Source organism: Vombatus ursinus, unplaced genomic scaffold, assembly GCF_900497805.2.
Source record: "Vombatus ursinus unplaced genomic scaffold, bare-nosed wombat genome assembly UNPS02012758.1, whole genome shotgun sequence".
Taxonomy (NCBI): domain Eukaryota; kingdom Metazoa; phylum Chordata; class Mammalia; order Diprotodontia; family Vombatidae; genus Vombatus; species Vombatus ursinus.
In genome coordinates, this window is record NW_020952536.1 from 380939 (window position 1) to 398670 (window position 17732).

Below are 17732 nucleotides of genomic sequence, written 5' to 3' on the forward strand. Positions count from 1 at the left end.
AAGAAGAAGAAGAAGAAGAAGAAGAAGAAGAAGAAGAAGAAGAAGAAAAGGAGGGAGAGAGGAGAGGAGGGAGAGAGGAGAGAGGAGGGAATGAGAGAGAGAAAGAGAGGAGAGAGACAGAGAGGAGAGGAGAGAGACAGAGAGAGAGAGAGGAGTGGGGAGACATGAAAGAGAGAGAAGAGAAACAGGGTGGGGATTGATATGGGGAAGAGAGGGAGGAGGGAGGGAGAGGAGACAGAGACAGGTAAGGGAGAAAGAACCCACGTGCTCACCATTACTAGCCTCTTTAGAGAGACCAGGGAGAGTGGTTTTTATTTCGAAATCCCTAAGAGAGCCTCGTGCCCCCAATCTGTCAATATTTGAGGGGTGATAGATAAATAGAATTCTGTCACATAGAGATAGGAGCCAGGAAGAATAAGTGTCCAGCACACAGCCCCTCTTTGCTCTCCACCAGGGAGGAAATCACAGCCTCCCTTGGAGATGGGGTGAGCCAGATTCCCAGAGCAGATATAACGAATTCCCATTCTACTCACCACAGTGGCTCTTCGAAACCTTTTCATCTCCTACTCAAGTCTCCCATGGCACCCCCTCCCCCCACCCTTTCAGCTGAGAACCTCGCCTCATATTTCGCTGAAAAAATTGAGGCCATTCACTGAAGGCTCCCTCCTCCTCCTCTCACTTCACTCAGCTATCTTCCCACACTATCTCCTTCACCTTTGTCTCACATAATGAGGTAACCCTCATCCCTGCCAAGGCAAACCCCTCTGCAGGCTTCCTTGCTCCCATTCTACCCTGTCCTCTCCAACAGATTGCCCCCTCTATCATCCCCACTCTCACTAACCTTCAATCTCTCCCTATTTACTGGCTGCTTCTCTGCTGCCATCCGTGTCTCCCTCATCCTTAAAAAGAAGAAGAAAATCCCTCACTTGATCCAACCAGCCAAGCCAGCTATTATCCCATCTCTCCTTCACTTTGTAGCTGAACTCCTTGAGAAAGCCATCTACACTGAGTGCTTTTACTTCCTGTCCCAATTCATTTCCCAGAACTCTGTGATCTAGCTTCCAACCTCATCATTCAACTGAAATTATTCTTTACAAAGTTACCGGTGATCTCTGAATTCCCCAATTGTTGACCTTTTCTAAATCCCCATCCTTCCTAACGTCTCTGCAGCCTTTGCTACTTTCAATCACCATCCTATCCTTGATGACTTCTCCCCAGGTTTTTGTGTTACTTTTCTCTCCTGGTTCTCATCCTACTTCTCTGATCACTCCTCAGACTCCTTTTTGGGGTCCCCCGGGCTCTGACCTGGGCCCTCTTTGTCCTCTGTACTATCCCATCTGGTGATCTCATCAGCTCCTAGGATTCATTCTCCATGCAGATGATTCCAGATCTACGTATCCAGCCCTAACCCCTCTCCTGACCTCTAGTCTCACATCACCAACTGCCTTTGGGATGTCTCAAACTGGATGTTAAACAGCTGGAACTCAACATGTCCAAAACAGAACTCACTCTTGTCTTCCCTTCTTCCAAACCTCCCCACAGTCCTCCCCATCACCCAAGCCACAACCTATGGGTCATTTTTGACTCCTCACACACTCCCCTCCCAGATCCAAGCTGTTGCCAACTACATCTTATCTGTGTTCACATTCTCTCTCCTTTATGTCTCTCCTTCTCTGTACTCAGCCAGATGCCTCCTCATCACCTCACATCTGGACTAATGCAGTAGCTGCTGACTGGTCTTCCTGCCTCCAATCCATCCTCCACTGAGCTGCCAAAGTGACCGGAACATGTCACCCCCCCACCCCCACCCCTTACTCAGTGAACTCCAGTGGCTTCCTATTACCTCCAGAATCACATATAAAATCTTCTATTTGACATTCAAAGTCCTTCAGGACCTAACCCACCCCCCTCCACTTTTCCAATGTCCTTTCACCTTATTACCCAATCTACAATCCAGCACACAGCGACCTTTATGTGCTTCTTCACACACGGCATTCCATCTGCCAGGGGCCTATTCTCTAACTACCTCCCAAGCTGGATGCCCTCCTCTTAACCCAGGCCTCTTGACTTCCTTCTTCTGCTGGAAGAGGCCTTTCCAGTCTCCCCAGAAGCCTTCCCTCTGACAATCCCAGTCATACTGTCTCCCCATTAGAAGGTGAGCTCCTTAAGGGCAGAGACTGCTTTTAATAGTATGTTTAATAAGTGTTTGTGGGCTGGCTGACTTCACAATAAATCCTCATAAGTAATTCTCTGTGAACAGTATTTTCCAGTAATCTGTAAGCTCCCTGAGGGAAGGACATGCATTTTTTTGTGTCTGAATCTTCACAGTCTAGCACAATGCCAGGTACATAATAGGCATTTATTAATTTTTCTTTAAATTGAATCAGGCCTCACAAAGTGAGCTCACAACAGGTAGACAGAAGATGGAGAATGAGCAGATCATTAGGGAGACATCTAAGATCTCAGAGCAAGAGTGGACCCCACCCAAAAGTCATCTAGTCCAATCTCTTCCACTAAGCCACAAACACCAGTAAGAGTTGTCCAGACTCTGCTTGAGGGCCTCCAGTGACTGGGAGCTCATATACCTGGGGGTGGCAGTTGGGGTGGACAGAGCCAGGCAACCCACTCCACTTTGGGGGCTCTAGCCATTAGGAAGTATTCCCTCACCTTGAGCTGAGCTCTTTTTAATTGCGCCTTCTCTCCTTTCCCCTCCTGGTCCAACCTTCTGGGGGCCAACCAGGACACACCTAATCCCTCTTCCTGGTAATAACAGCTCAGGTTTCCACATCACTTGAAGGTATGCAATGCATCCTCCTCCCAAAAACCCCAACTAGCCATTAAGAATTATTATTTCCATTTTCGAGATGAGGAAACTGAGGATCTGAGAGGTCATTTGACTGGCCCATGATCCCACAGCTACTGAATGTCTGAGGCAGGGTTTTAACCCACCTGTCCTTGTTCAAAACCCAGTGCTTCATCCCCTAAGCCTTTCATGAAGGTGTCTTGTCTCCCATGATTGCAGAACAGCTGTGTGATTGTAGGTCAGTTCTCTCCCACCCTCAGTTTCTCGGAGCTAAATGAAGATTTTTTTTTTTTTTTAAAAAAACCCTACCTACCCCCAGAGAGATGAGAAAAGTACTACATAAACTTCCAAGTACTCTAAATGTGGGACTTTCTCCACCTGTCCATGAATTACTCTGAGTTGCCTGAATCTCAGACAGGTTAAGTAGAATTTGATCTCAGCTCTTCTTTACCTCAAGCCCAGCATTTTATCGACTGTGTTGAGCTGCCCCTGAAAAGTCGTTTACATTTTCAGAGTTTGGAGCTGCAAGGGAACTAGATAGTACCATCCAGATCGGCCTCTTCATTTTATACATGAGGAAACTGAGACCCACAGGAGTTAAGGGATCTGCCCAAGGTCGCACGGGTAGTACCGGATCTGAGAATCGTTATCTGATTTGAAGTCCGACACTCCTGGAGAAGCTAGCGTTATCTTTACAGGAGAGAGGGCGATATAGCCAGAGGGCTGAGGCTAGGGGAGCATCTCCCGACTCATGCCCCCTCCCCTCCCCCGCTGCCCCTGGCCAGAGACTCCAGCTCTAACAGTCTATTCATCCACCCCACCCTGGCTCCCCACCCCCACCTTCACCCCCAGAGTCCTACAAAGTGGCCTTCCCTGCGGCTGCCCGGAGCATAGAAGAGGTCATCAAGGAGCTGAGCAAAGGTAGGACCTCTGCACCTCCTCCCCAAGGCCAGCTCCCAGAGACCCCAAGCATCCTGAAGCCCCGCCCCCTCCCTCCGTGGCACTCGGAGTTACCTGGCCCCCCCCGCCAAGAAATGTTACATTACCTGGCCCCACCCCCTCTTTGGAATGCTGGACTATCAGGCCCCGCCCCACCACCTACTGTTGCATTATCTGGCCCCGCCCTCTCTATGAAATTACTGCATTACCCGGCCCTTTCCTCTCCACGGATTGCGGGACTATCATGCCTGCATCCTACACAGAATGCTAAATTACCCCGACCCGCCCCGCCCCCTTCGAGAAGCCCTGGAGGAGAGGGAGGGAGGGGAGTGTTTTCATTCCCACCCGACCCCCGCCCCCTGCCCGCCCTCCCCCATAATGATGAGTGGGGGAGGAGGCTGATTTGGGCTCTCCGCACTCTCTTCTCAGCCCCCGCCTGCGTGCCGCCCTGCGGTAAGCCCCAGAGGAACCCGCCCAGCTGGATGGAACCGACCAATGGGAGGGGTGGGGGCGGGGTTAGATTTTTTTTTTTTTTTTTTTTTTTTTAATAATTCATCCGAGAGTGAGAGGAAGAGGTCGGGTGCAGTTCTATGACGTCTCCCCAACCATGAAGGGCGGAGCCTGGCCCTAAGTGGCCAATAGGAAGGCGGAGGGTTGGGACTGCGCCTGGATTGGGCCAATGAGAACGGTGGAGGGAAGGAGGCGGACCCCGGACCTTTAGGGCGGGAGCTCTGGGCCTAGCAGCATCCTCTCTGCTACCCCCCCCCCGCCCCCAAGGGTTCCAGGAGGTGGCCCGACTCTTCTTCTGCAATTCCTGCGCTGCCCATGACTGTGACCTTCCGCTGGAGTGCCCGAGTAGGGGGCGGGGCCATGGCTGCCACCTTGGAAGGGGCGGGATCTGGAGAGCGTGATGAGGGCGGGGCTAAGAGAACTCCCGTAGGGGTGGAGCCAGAGGGGGCGTGGGCCCCGGAGTTTTTTTAATGGGCTCAGAGCCCGGGGATTCCATGGGGGCGGGGCTCGAAGACCAGGGTTCGAGAGCATCTTTACGGAGACGGGGGGAGGGGAGCGGCATGGAGAATTCCAAGTGGGTGGGCTGGGTTTTTAGCAGACCCTGACCCCCTCCCCAGTCCGGGACTTGCTGGTGCCTGTAGGAGGCCAGGCTGCCTTCTCGTGCTCCACGTCTTTCTCCACTCCCTCGGAGCTGACCTATACCTGGCTGTTTGCGGGCAATGTGAGTGTCTCCGAGTGTAACCGGGAGGGAGAGGGGGCATATCTGACCCTGACTCGAACCTCCAGCTGAGGCCTTTCACTTCCTAATTCCTGGAAAAAGTTCTTCCTGCTTCCTCTTTCCCTCTTCTCATTCGGGTCTCAACACTTTGCAATCTCTGCCCCCCCTTCTCCATTCCTTCATCCCCCTTCCCCCACCTAACCTCCATTTATCTCCATACCTTCATTGCCAACCCAGTCCTCCTTCCTCTGTTTCTGGTACCACTCCATCCCCATCCTTGTCTCCATCCCTTCATCCCCTATCTCTCCATCTGTCTATCCCCCTAACCTTCCTTCCATCCTTGCTTCCATCCCTTTATCCCCATCCCTCCATCTGTCCACTCCCCTAATCTTCCTTCCATCCCTCCCATTCCCGTCCTTACCTCCTTCCCCATTCCCTCCTAAAGCTGCCTTTCCCCCTCTCCCTCGATGCCTCTATCCGTGTTTCTGCCTCGCGTGTTACCGACTTTGTCTCCCAGTGTTTCTCTGTCTCTACCCAGGCCCCTGTCTCTTGGCGTTTCTTGGTCTCATGGCCCCCTCTTCCTTTCCCACCCCTAGATCCGGACCAGGGACCTCTCCTACTTCCGCGTGATGCCTCGAGCACGAGATGTGTTTGCTCGGATTCGGCCTGTTCGGCCCCCGCACCGCGGGACTTTCTCCTGCCTGCTTAGTTCTGACGAGCAACCCTTGGCCCGGTTGTTCTTCTTCCTAAATGGTGAGGCCGAGCCTGAGCTGGGGCCGCTGCAGGGCTGGGACGGGTGGGGAGGGCAGGGTTCTGGAGGTGGAAAATGAGGACGCAGTGGGAAGGCTAGAAGAACAGGCTCGCGCCCCGCCTCTGCGCCTCGCGTGTCCCCAGTGACTGCAGGGAAAGCGCAGCATGAAACAGAGCTGCAGACCTTGTTCCGGGCGGTGCTGAAGGCAAAGCGCTCCAAGGCCGACTGTCCAGAACCCTGGCGGCCAAGCTTCTCCACGCTGCTGGCCCACCCCGGGGCGCTGACGCCGGGAAACCTATGTCTGCTAGGGCTGGCAGCTGGCCTGGGCACCACGGGCTTCGTCCTGCTGGGGATGTGAGTGACACCCTCCCCGAGGACCCGGGAGGCTGGATCCCCCAGCCCCACCTCACCAGGGACTGGTCAGGCACCTGGAGCTCCTGTCATATCCACTGGGATCTAGGCATCCTTATTTCACACACACACACTCACACAGCATCCTAAGGGACCTAGGCTTCTTTCCCGACCCTCTGAGGCCCAAACTGGATCTGGTAAACTCCTGCCCTCTGCCGGTGGGTTAAGACCTCTTTTCTCCCTGCCTCACTCCCCAGGTTGCTGTACCGCTATTCGGAAGAAAGCTAAAGGGCCCGCCCTCTCCATCCCCTAGCCTCCATCACCCCAATAAAGATATTTTAGGCAGTCTAGGTTCTAGGTCCAAAGTTCCAGTGGGCCAGCCCAAGGATAAGGCACCTACAATGTACTAGGGGAGGGGGAGGTCTGGAATGCCCCCATTAGAGTGTAAGCCCCCCCCCCCGAGGGCAGAGACTGTTTTTTGCCTTAGTATCCCTAGCCCTCAGCTTTGTGGCTGGCATGTAGTAGGAGGTTAATAAATACTACTTGACTGATGACGGTTCCCAAAGCCTTTCCTTCTGGAGCCCACCGGTCAAAGCCCTACCACCATCACGGACCATCATGAAAAGAAAGTCTGCAGAGATTGAAACACACACACACACACACACAACTCTTCGAACACACAAATCTTAAGACAGCTCTGGAAGTCCTTCCTAGGCTAGCCGATCCTCCCCCAAGTGCAGCCGCTCCAGGAAACTCTCACCCTTTATAAAATCAGATTTAGAGCCGGAAGGGATCTCCCAGGTCATCTAATCTCGTCCAGATAGGGAAACTGAGGCCCAGAGGTAGTAAGTGACAGAGAGCACATATGAGCCCAGCTCTGGACACTCAGCACATACTGCTTCCAAGTTTAAAGCGTAGAGGAAAGATTTCGGAGGCTTCCAGAAACCTAAGTGACTTGGGGCGAATCTTTTCCCATCTGTTGGCCTCTCTTTCCGCTATAAAATGAGCAGGTTGGGCTACAGCATCTCTAAGTGTCTTCCCGGTTCTGACTGTCTGGGCTTCTCAGACCGCAGACCTCTACCCTTCTATTCCGCTGCCGCCTGCAAAGAGTTAATTCAATCTCCGCGGGGAGAAGCTAGGAGACCCGATTGCGCAAGCGCAGCGGTGGATCTGTACTAGCGACCGGGTGGAAGCGAGACTAAGGAAGGGGCTCGGGCAGTGGAAGAGAGCAAAGCCAGGAGCTTCCCTCTCCGCGCACCCGCAGTTCGTGCTAAGGTTAACCCTTTGCCTTCACCGAGGGCCAGAGAGTGAGCATTCGGGGGTCCTGTCTTCTGGATCCGTGAGGAGAATTCTTAATCCTGAGATTGACACAGGGTCTTGAATGGAGATACAGATAGGCTAAGTGAGAGACATAGATTCAGGGAGAGGCGAAGCAATGAGAACCCCAAAGGCTGCTGGCCATTTTGGGGGTGGGGGAATGCCACGGAAAGGATGCTGCATTTGGAGCCAGTGGACCGTGGTTCGAATTCAGCTCTCCCATTTGCTATCTGTGATCTCAAGCAAGGTTTTCATCCTTTCAGGGTCTCAGATTTCTGGCCTGAAAAATGAGAGGTTGGGCTAGGTGACTTCCAAGGTCCCTCTCCTCCAGCTCTGTAAATCCATTCTAAGGTCACCTCTCTCCCTGCTTGGATGATCCTATGGGCTTCGGAACTCTTACTTTGCCTGCATTGTTCGAGGAACCTCCTCACTTGGAACTCGCCAGCCCAGTAAAATCCCAGGTCCAGAAATCACTTTCCAAATGGGGAAACTGAAGCCAAGAGAGGGAAATTAGCATGCCACGAGGAGTAAGCGACAGGGAGGGGATTTGAACCCATGTCTTCTTACAAAGAGGCCTATCTAGATTTGACGTCAGGCAGTTACAGCAGCCTCAAAGTGGATGGCCTGCTTCAGGAGGAGGTCGTGGGTGCCACCAATCTCCAGCGGGTTGGATAACCAATTATTGGCTATTTTACAGTAAGGATTTGGGGGAGGGGCAGGGATGGTGGGGCCTGAACCAGAGTGCCATGGAGGTCCTTTCCTCCTCTGAAAGTCTGAGATCCTGCAATTCCGTATCTAGTATCTTTTCCAATGACCTCCAGTGCCTCTGGAGCTGATGACCCGACACATTCTTCTAGCTGGAGGAATTCAGGGGAGACAGCAGAGGACTGAGCAATTTGACCCTCCCTCAGATTTACTGGAAGTTCCCCTCGGTAAAACAAAGTGTTTTCATCCCTCAGCCCCGCCCTCCTCTGGTAGCCAAACGTCCAGACTCTCCACCACTCCTTCAGAGACCCAGGAGTCCTAATGCCCCAGGCCCCGCCCTTCAGGGAACTACCACGTCAACCAATCAACGACTGCAGATCAGGTCGGAAAATAAATAAAACTCTTTATTGCTCTTTGGGTGAACGAGAATTAAATAAGATCAGAGTCAGAGGCCGCCGTGGCCTCTTCACCCCCTACGGACAGAAGACGCCCCTCCCGCCCAATAAATACCCCTTCCCCTCACGACACAGGAGTCCCCAGCCCAGCCTAGCCCCGAGCAGCGAATCAAACTACAATTCCCATGGGGGGGCTGCACGAGGTCAACAGCAAGGCTTGCTGGGAATTGTAGTGTTCACTTCCAGAGTGAGAACATTGGGGAACGTAGGGAGACCCTGGGAGCACCCTGTCCATCTCTGACACATCCCAAGGGGCCAGAGCTCTATGAAGAGAATTTAAATACACACCATAGCTGGAAAGAACCCTAGGAGAGTGTCCAGGTTAAGTCTCACCCTTACCCTCCATTTTACATCTAACACCTAAAATCACAAAGGAAAGCCAAGAGCCAATCCCTGAGCTGTACGCTACCCCATGCCCAAAGTTTGTCTAGAGGAGAAAGCTGAGGCCTGGGAGGGCAAGTGCCCTTCCCAAAGTCGCACAGCTAGTCAGGCGGCGAGGCCGAGAGACTGACCCAAGGGTGTCAGCACCCAGCTGCCTGGTGGATGAAAGAAGATTCAAAGGATCATAGTGCTGGGAGGGCCCTCGGAGATCTAGTCTGGGTCCTACACCTTCCCACGTGAAGAGTTGAGTCCAGACTCCTTCATATGAGGAATCAGAGGTCAGGAGACTGGAAATGATTCGTCCAAGGTCACCTAAGTAGTAGCAAGAAGCAGGCCAGGTCACAGGATCTTAGGCTTAGACTTAGAGGTCCCCTGGTCTGACGTGCTCATTTTACAGATGAGAAAACTGAGGCCCATCGAGGTAAAGTGTCATGCCCATAGTCCCCCAGAGAGTGATCGAGCTACGACCGAACATAAGTCCTCGTAGTTCCTATCTCGCGGCCACCACGGGACTGCCTCCCTGAGGACAGTCACACGGACACCTGGTAGCCCCCAGACCTGGGCCGGCAGAGCCTGCGGACTCCCCCCCAATAAAGAGCCAGCATGAGCGCCCAATAGGCCACGTAGGCGGCTGCTCCCACAGCGAGGTAGCTCGCCTCGGTGCTGCGCGCCTCGCTGGTCCAGTCTGCTTGGGCCTCGTGGATTATGCTGCGCAGCAGGCCCCCGAGCAGCAGCGCGGCCCAGATAGCCAGCGGCAGGGCCGGCGCGTAGTTGGCGGCCAGGCGCCGGCGGCCCGAAGTGCCCCAGCCGCTCTGGTTCATGGTGAGCAGCGCCAGGAACTTGGCAGGCAGGAGACCGCCCATGTAGAGGGGCGCGTAGAGCGAGAGAAGCAGCATGCGTGGCGAGCCCCGCAGCCACGCAGCGAAGGCCGCCTTGGCCGCCGCCACGCCCTGCACGCACAGAAGCACCCAGAGCAGGGCCCACGGCGAGCCCGCGTAGAAGAGGCGCAGCACCGTGGCCGCCACGAAGAACGGAAAGAGGCCGGACACCACGGCCTCGTAGGTCATCCACGCGTGGTGCCGGTGCCACCACAGGGCGTTGTATAGCCACTCGCGGAAATACGACTTGGACCAGCGTGTCTGCTGGCTCAGCCAACGCAGGAAAGACGCCGGCGTCTCCGAGTAGCAGCGGGACAGCGACGTGTACCTGGAGGGACAGAGGAGGGGTCACGAGGCATAGGGCTGGAAGGGGCCCGAGGCCTCCCCATGCATGGCACAGGGACAGAACTCCCTCTATCAGTGTAGCTTGGCAAACTACCCGGTGAGGAAACTGCCTACCAATGCGGACAGCACCTTATAGTCTTAGAGAGGCGCCTAGAGCATTGAGACATTAAGTGTCTTGCCCAGGGTCACGCAGCCAGGATGTGTCCCAAGTGGGTCTTCCTGGCTCTGAGGCCAGCACTTTATCCACCATGCTACTGCTGCCTCTCTGCCTACCTCATCTAGTCCAAGCCATAAAAGAAAGGAATCCACTTTATAACCTGTGGGGAAACTGAGATACTGAGAAGTCTAAGGTCTTACCCAAAGGCGTGGCAGGTAAGTAGGTGCGGATCCAGGATCTGAACCCAATAATAGCATTTGTGTAGTGCCAGCTGTATGCTCTGCACTAAGGTTTACAAACATCCCATTTGATCCACACAATAACCATCCTCATTTTGTTGGTTTGAACAGGTAAATAGACTGGTCAAAGGAAACATGGTATAATAGACAGAAAGCTGACTTGGAGCCGGGAAGACCTGAATTCAAATCCACCTCTGACAGTGTCTGTGTGACCCTGGACAAGTCCCTTAACCTCTCAGTGCTCTAAGCAACTCTAAGACTATAAGTTGCAGCAAGGATGCCAACCTGCCCATGGATTGAGGTACTTTCCTCCCCTGGAAGTCCCTATAATAATAAAATCACAAGTCCAGCCCTTGTCTCTATCCCCATCTCAACTAGACTGATAGAACACGAATTGCTTTATTCTATAAACCTTTGACAAGGACTATGAACAAGACGTAAAAGAGAGAAAAGACTGGCCACTGTCATGCGGTACATCCCATACAAGGCCCAAATGGAAGAGGGATTTCCTATGGATGGTGAAGTCCTGTAGAGGTTCCTATTTATGGATGACATGGGGCATCAAGGCCCAGAACAGTAATGTGAAAATGAGCTGGATGGAAAACCCATGGAGCTGGTCCATCAGTCTACACATGCTACTGACATTGCACAGGGACACAGAGCTGCGGCTAAAATTGACCAGGAGGAGGCCACTGGGACACATTGCCTTTGAGATTAGTACATTCTGATGATCTCTCAAACTTTGCCCTGATACAACATCCCATCTATTAGATCTCGTATTTTTTAAGTGATTCCCTGTGGCTTCAGAGAATTAAAGTTGTGGGTCCCACAGAGGGGAAGGCTTGATTTAGAAGGGAACGTGTCACAGAACATTATCCACTCAATAATTGAGAAGTGTCATTAAAGATGAAAAGATCCCATTGGGCATAAGCGTGAACAGAAGAACATGGACCAGTCAGGTAATGAGATCAAAAGAAAGCCCCCATAATCCAGCAGCATCCGTGCAAAGCAGAGCAATCTAGAAAGAGACCCTCAGTATGTTGAGTGGTACCCCTTGTGGACAGTTTATGGGAGAACATGAATAAGTGTCCCACAGAATGAGAAGTCGAGACTGGGTCAGGACTTGTGTCGCTGGGTACACCGAGTTATCAAAGCTGCTAGGAGGTGCAGTGTATAGACTGCCAGACTTGGACTTACTAGCTATGGGACTTTGGACTGTGCCTCAGTTTCTTGATCTGTAAAATGGGGCTGAAAATAACACCCACATCCCAGGGTTGTTATGAGGGTCAAATATTTGTACAAAGTGCTTTGCAAACCTAAAAGCATTATATAAATGTTGTTATTATTTTTATTATCCGAGCTCCAAAGCAAGACTGGGGGATGCTGTGGATCTAGTTTACTTAGATTTAGAAGAGCATTTGACAAAATCTTTCATATTATGGAAAAGGTGGAGAGACATAGGCTAGTTGAAAATATGATTAAGTGGATTAAAAATTTGGTTGAATGGTGCAACCCAATATTAATGATTTAATGTCAGCTTGGAAAAGGGTCTCTACTCCAGTGCCCCAGGCATCTGACTTTGGGCTTATGCTGTTTTACATTTTTACCAATGCTTTGGATAAAGGTGATAATAAATGATAATAACAGCACCTGTCATGTGTGTAACACTTAAGGGTTTGTAAGCACTACGTAAATATCTCATTTTATCCTGAGAACAACCCTGGGATAGAGATGCTATCATTATCCTCACTGGCAGACAAGGTTAAGTGATTTGTCCACGGTCACCAAGGTGGTAAGTTTCTGAGCATGGGTGGAGGGCATGTTTTTCGAATTTGCAAATGACATTTGTGTCATTTGGAGGGAAGAGCTAGCTTGGTGGATGGCAGAGTTGGGGTTGAAGATCTGTACAGGCTAGAATAATGGGCCATATCTAATAAGATGGAATTTCATAGTATTAGACCCTCCCAAGTATGAGATGAGGATGATGTAGCCAGACCATATTTCATCCAAAAAGATTTGAGTGTTTTAATGGACTGCAAGCATACTGTGAGTCACCTCTGTAATGGAGCCCCAAAGAAAGCTGATGGGATCTCCAAATGAAGTGAGAAAGGCAGAGTGTGAAAGACTGGGGGGGAGGGGTCTTGCCATACCCTGTCTCGGTCAGACCACATCTGAGGTATTGTATCTTGCTTGGGCCACCTCTTTTAGGAAGAACCTTCACAATGTCTAGGGAGAAGGTCCAAGGGAGAAGGACCAGGATGGTGAAAAGTCTTGAGACCATGGCATATAAAGGATCTAGAGGTGTTTAACCTGGAGAAAGATTGGGGCAAGAGGGGCTGGGGAGAAGACATGAAAGCTGACTCCAAGTTCTTTAAAAGCCCATCATATGGAATAGAAATTAGACTGTTCTACTTGGCTCCAAAGGACAGAGGGAAGATCAAGGGATGGACAGGCAGAAAATAAAGAGAGACAAATACTACTTAGTCTCTCAGTACATCAGCTACCTCATACATAGAATGGGGTTAATGTTATTTGCTCTCCCTGCCTCACAAGAGTGTGTTGAGGAAAGACTTTTATAACCCTTACATCTCTTAGGATATGAGATGTTTTGCTGAGTTATTATTATGTCACTTGGTATAGCCCACCTTCTCGTCTCACCTACGTCACCAGACCGTATTACCCTCTCCACCCCCAATACAGTCATTTGGTAAAGCACATGATGCCTTGTGAACATTGGTATAATCCATTACTCATTTGTCATTTTCTACAGCCTCGCTAATTTAGCAGTACACTTAATGGAGTTCATTCATTTCCCTCCCTGGTCACTTAATACGTACTGCTCCTCAGCAGCATGTAATATACCACACTGATTTACCCACCCCTCTTCTCTAAACCAGGTATATTCCCCAGTTTCCCCCTTACTTGGTTGCATAGCCCATACTGAGCATTCGGTTGGTGAGATGGCGGTCATCCCCAAAAGTGCAGTGGGTGCCCAGGAACTTCTGGTTGTACCAGGCCTCCAGGAACTGCTGCAACAAGTCATTCCTATACAGACCTACCAGATGCAGAGAGACCTCTGTAAGCACCGGAGTGCAGCCCATTTCCCAGCCCAGTCCCCGGCCCATCCCTACCTCCATACCTCCCCCCAATCACCAATTTCCCATCTCCACCCTCATCTCTATCCCTATCCCCAGATCCAGTGCCATGTCATCCCCATGGACAACCCAATCCCCAGCCCATCCCCCTCCTCAACATTATCTCAACCGTCCCCATCACCATCACTGATATCATCTCCATCCTCCCCACTTTAATCTCTGTCCTCCTCCCCATCTCTATCCCAATTCTATCCCCATCACTATCATCTCTGTTCCTATTCCCATCTCCATCGCTGTAGCCAAAATCATCTCTAGCCCTTTCAAAAGCATTATTGCCCTCCCTAGCTCCATCTTCATCAACATCCCTATCCTTATTCTTCCCATTTTTATCCAGTCCGCTTAACCATGATTATCCCATCCTTATTCTCATCTCTATCTATATCCCTATTCCCATCCCTATTTCCATCCTATCCCCATGCTCATTACTCTTCCTAACCCTATCCTCCCCTCACCCCCAACCTTATCCCAAGTCCCACCTTCAACTCCAACGCCAAACTTTTCCCTCTATTCATCTCCACCCTCATCGCTACCTCCACCCTTGCCCCTCACCCTCATCGTGCCTCCTCCATTAGTCTCTCTGTCCCCATCCCTATGCTCCCATCCATACCTACCCTCAACCTGACCCTATCCCATCTCCATCTCCATCCCAGTCTTGATCTGTCTCTTTATCCCTTTCTCTTCAACCTCTAGTCCTCAACGGCACCTGCCTGAACTCACCAAGAGGGCCACTGACACAAGACACGCATCGGAAGTAGCTCTGGCAGGCTCGCTCGACGTTGAAGGCCACCCAGTACCTGAGGCTGCTCAGGAAGCTGACCCAGGAGTCCAGAGGATTGAGAATCCGCACATCCCCACCCACAGCTCCAACAGTCACGTCCTCATCCAGCACTCGGGACAACTCCAGCAGGGCCATGGGATCCAGCCTCGTGTCTGAGTCACACACCTGCGGCCAAGACACAGGGTCAGGCCCTAGTGGCCAGGAGTCTGGCGGTTTGGAGGACCAGAGAAGGTGGCCTCCAGGCTCTGGGAAACTTAGCAACCTCATACAATGTTGGAGTCATCCCATCACCGCCAAACTCCCTCCCTTCCTTGGGACTTTGAACACATTGAGAAGCCCCCCTCAATTAGTCACTGAAGCAGGCTGTCTGCACTTTGAACCCAACCCCAGGGGAACCTTCCCTTTTTTAGGGGCTGGCAATCAGAGGTTGGGGGTGAGGGTTACGGGGCTGAGAGGTCAGAATTTTGGAAAATCAGAGTGTTAAAGGGGCCTGTGACTCTTTGGGGTCAGAGGGGATCAGGGTTCTGAAGGGATCAAAGAATGAGAGAAGTCCTAGGGTTAGAGGTTAGAAGTCTGAAGAGATTAGGGTCAGCAGGGTTTGGGGGTGAGCCAGGGCCTCTGCAGTTGCAGGGGTAGTCTCAGCGTCCCAGAGTTCTCAGTTTCCAGCAGCCCCTCACCTGCACGTAGTCCACTGAGTCCCCGAGGGCCTTGAAAGCCGTGTACATGACCTCTCGCTTGCCACCCCAGCGTTGAGCCACGCACACGCATCGGTGGCTCCTCACTAGGGCCTCCACGGTGAGCCGTCCTGGGTCCTCAGCCTCTACCTCTGCATAGCCACCGGCCTCCACCTCCCCAGCTTTGCCGCTGCCCCCAGACACTTGGGGGGCCCATGGCTGGTGATAATTTCCGTCCCACACATAGGTGGCAGGGTTCTCTGCTTCGAACACTTCCCGGAACATCTCCACCATGTACATGTCCTCCTCCCGGTTGCCATCCACAACCATCAGCACGCGGAGGCGCTCCCTTGGGTACTGCAGAGCCTGGGCCGACAGCAGGCACTGCCGCAGGTAGTCAGCGTCCTCTTGGTAGGCAGAGATGGTTAATGCCACCCTTCGGGAGCATTTTGGCTTCCCCTGGGCTGCCTGGGAGGCAACTTGCCGGTGCTCCAGGTAGGCAAAGAGGCTCTGGGCCACCAGGTGTGCAGAGAGAAAGGCTCCATAGAGGCCAAAGGCTAGGAGGCCATAATGGTCGGAGGCCAAGGGGACACCCACAGCATAGGCCCAAGTCATGACACCCAGGATCAGCAGGGCAAAAGCAATTGTCAGGAGCCGGCGAATGGGCCCAGACCAGGCACGGCGAGGGCCGGATTTGGGGGTGTCCTGCAACAGAGGAGAAGATCAAGAGTTATATTAGATCCCAGGGATCATCCGATCCTTCCCACTCCCAATTTCATTCAAGGAAACTGAGGTGCAGCCAGAAAGGGAAAGGGACCAGAGTGAGTAAGAGGTCAGTGCACCCCCGGAAAGTCCTGTAGTTTCGTCTGACTGTTGTGTGTCTCCTGTTTTCTCAGACAGGCTGTGAGCTTCCCGAGGCAAGGCCCCAGTCTCCTTCTTCCAGTCTGTCATCTCTCACCCTAGGCCAGAGAAACCAGACACAAAAGAGGGACCCAGGGAGAAAAGGGGGTAGACTGATTTTGGGCTCCTCTGGGCTCCAGGAGGCAGAAGCCTGGTCCCTGGTCATAAGTGAGCTCAGCATCCATCCATCTGTCTGCCTCAACCCAGGCTCAACCCAGCCTAACCTTCCCCCCACTTCCATATCTTCTCAATCCATTTGGCTTTCCTGGCCTGTCTTTCTGTCTCCATGACATCTCATTTCTCCAGACATAGAGGGAAACCGAGGCACTGCCTCTCCTCCTCTCTTACCAGGCTGAGACATGTACACTCACTCACACTCAGACACACAGCCATTATTCCCACAGCGACATCGACAGCCCCCTTGACCCAGTTCAAATGTACCAAGATAACAGCACACACTCAGAAACCCATCTTCATACCCACCATCCGACTCATACAGAGCCTTAGATACAGAGACGGACACTCTGATACGTCCGCTGTCACACACACATGTTGTGTGGTAACACACTCATACAGACACACACATTCACAAACACACCTGTCCCATGTTCCTCGGGCTCCTCTCCCCTGCCCTTCCAGATCCTGTCTCTCTCTCTCTCCTTTGCCTCATCTGTTGAGGGGGGGGCATTTGTAGTTCGGGGCTGACGTCAGTACTGGGCTGGGCCCCGTAGGCCTGAGGTCATGGCAGGAGCGGCTGCCCCACCCGATTCCCGTTATTAGGCCACCACCCGAACCCCCTTCCCAGCCTCCACTTCTACGTCCCTGTCTCCAGGACCCCATCCTCTACTGCCGTGTCTGCTGCATATCTTCCTGTCTCTGGGGAGAAGGGAGGGTAGGAATGTGGAAAGAAATTCTCTAGCCACTTCCTAACCTTCTAGCCTTCCCTCACCAGGCATCTCTCCTCATCTTCCCCCATATCCCATCTCTCCCTATGTCCCCACATCTTCTTCCATCTCCCCATCTCTCCCTCCCCCCATATCCCACCTCTCCCTATATCCCCACATCTTCCTCTATCTCCCCATCTCTCTTTCCCCCCATATTTCCCATCTGTCCGCACGTCCCCACATCTTTCTCTATCTCCCCATCTCTCCTTCCCCCATATTTGCCATCTCTCCTTGTCTTCCAACATCATTCCTCACCTCCCCATCTTTCTGTCTCCTCACATGTTTTGTATCCCTCCCTGTCTCCCCACATCTTCCCCATATCTCCCTTTTTCCACATCTTTCCTATTTCTCCCCACATACCAATCTCCCCAGCTCTATTCATCTCTTAATCTGCTTCCAGCTCTCCCCAATTCTTTCCCTCTTTCTCCTCATTTCCTCCCCTTCTCCTCATCTCTTTCATCTCTTTTTATCTCTCCTTCTACCAATGCTCCCTCTAACTCTCTACCCATGCCTTCTCTGGTTCTCCCTCTCCCCTTTCCCTCCTACTCTTTTCCTTCCCTTCCCCTTCTCCAGGCAAACCCCCTCCCCTTTTAAGGATGACCAAAGTGCAGAATGATCTGAGGTTAGCAATGAATGCCAAGGACAGTTCAGAAAACTTTTTGAGCTCTACTGGAGGCAAGAGTGAAGTCAAGTCACCAAGCATTTGTTAAGCATTTGCTATGTGCCAAGCCC

The 17732-nt window shown here is 52.2% G+C and overlaps 2 protein-coding genes across 2 annotated transcripts; one reads left to right on the plus strand and one right to left on the minus strand.

The window, feature by feature from the left end:
* The first annotated feature begins 3163 nt into the window (after positions 1-3163).
* Positions 3164-6606, plus strand: SPACA6 (sperm acrosome associated 6). The gene is made up of 7 exons (XM_027858185.1): positions 3164-3221; positions 3656-3724; positions 4172-4246; positions 4484-4647; positions 4848-4973; positions 5567-5723; positions 5865-6606. Exons 1-7 carry the CDS (start codon positions 3164-3166, stop codon positions 6077-6079), a joined length of 864 nt encoding a protein of 287 aa, XP_027713986.1. The 3' UTR covers positions 6080-6606.
* A 2006-nt stretch (positions 6607-8612) lies between these two features.
* On the minus strand, positions 8613-16703 carry HAS1 (hyaluronan synthase 1). The gene is made up of 5 exons (XM_027858233.1): positions 16655-16703; positions 15160-15861; positions 14422-14647; positions 13472-13604; positions 8613-10136 (listed from the first exon to the last, which is right to left on the minus strand). The coding sequence occupies exons 1-5, from the start codon at positions 16661-16663 to the stop codon at positions 9461-9463; spliced, it is 1746 nt and encodes a 581-aa protein (XP_027714034.1). The 5' UTR covers positions 16664-16703; the 3' UTR covers positions 8613-9460.
* Positions 16704-17732: the final 1029 nt, after the last annotated feature.

Bases quoted from the DNA above. Each gene is read 5' to 3' on its own strand.
- SPACA6 (XM_027858185.1), top strand. From the start codon at position 3,164: ATGTGGGACTTTCTCCACCTGTCCATGAATTACTCTGAGTTGCCTGAA. The intron at 3,222-3,655 runs GTTAAGTAGAAT...CTTCACCCCCAG, and splicing joins GTTGCCTGAATCTCAGACAG to AGTCCTACAAAGTGGCCTTC. The intron at 5,724-5,864 runs GTGAGGCCGAGC...GCGTGTCCCCAG, and splicing joins GTTGTTCTTCTTCCTAAATG to TGACTGCAGGGAAAGCGCAG.
- HAS1 (XM_027858233.1), bottom strand. The intron at 14,648-15,159 runs GTGAGGGGCTGC...TCTTGGCCGCAG, and splicing joins ACTCAGTGGACTACGTGCAG to GTGTGTGACTCAGACACGAG. The intron at 13,605-14,421 runs GTGAGTTCAGGC...TGCATCTGGTAG, and splicing joins TTGTGTCAGTGGCCCTCTTG to GTCTGTATAGGAATGACTTG.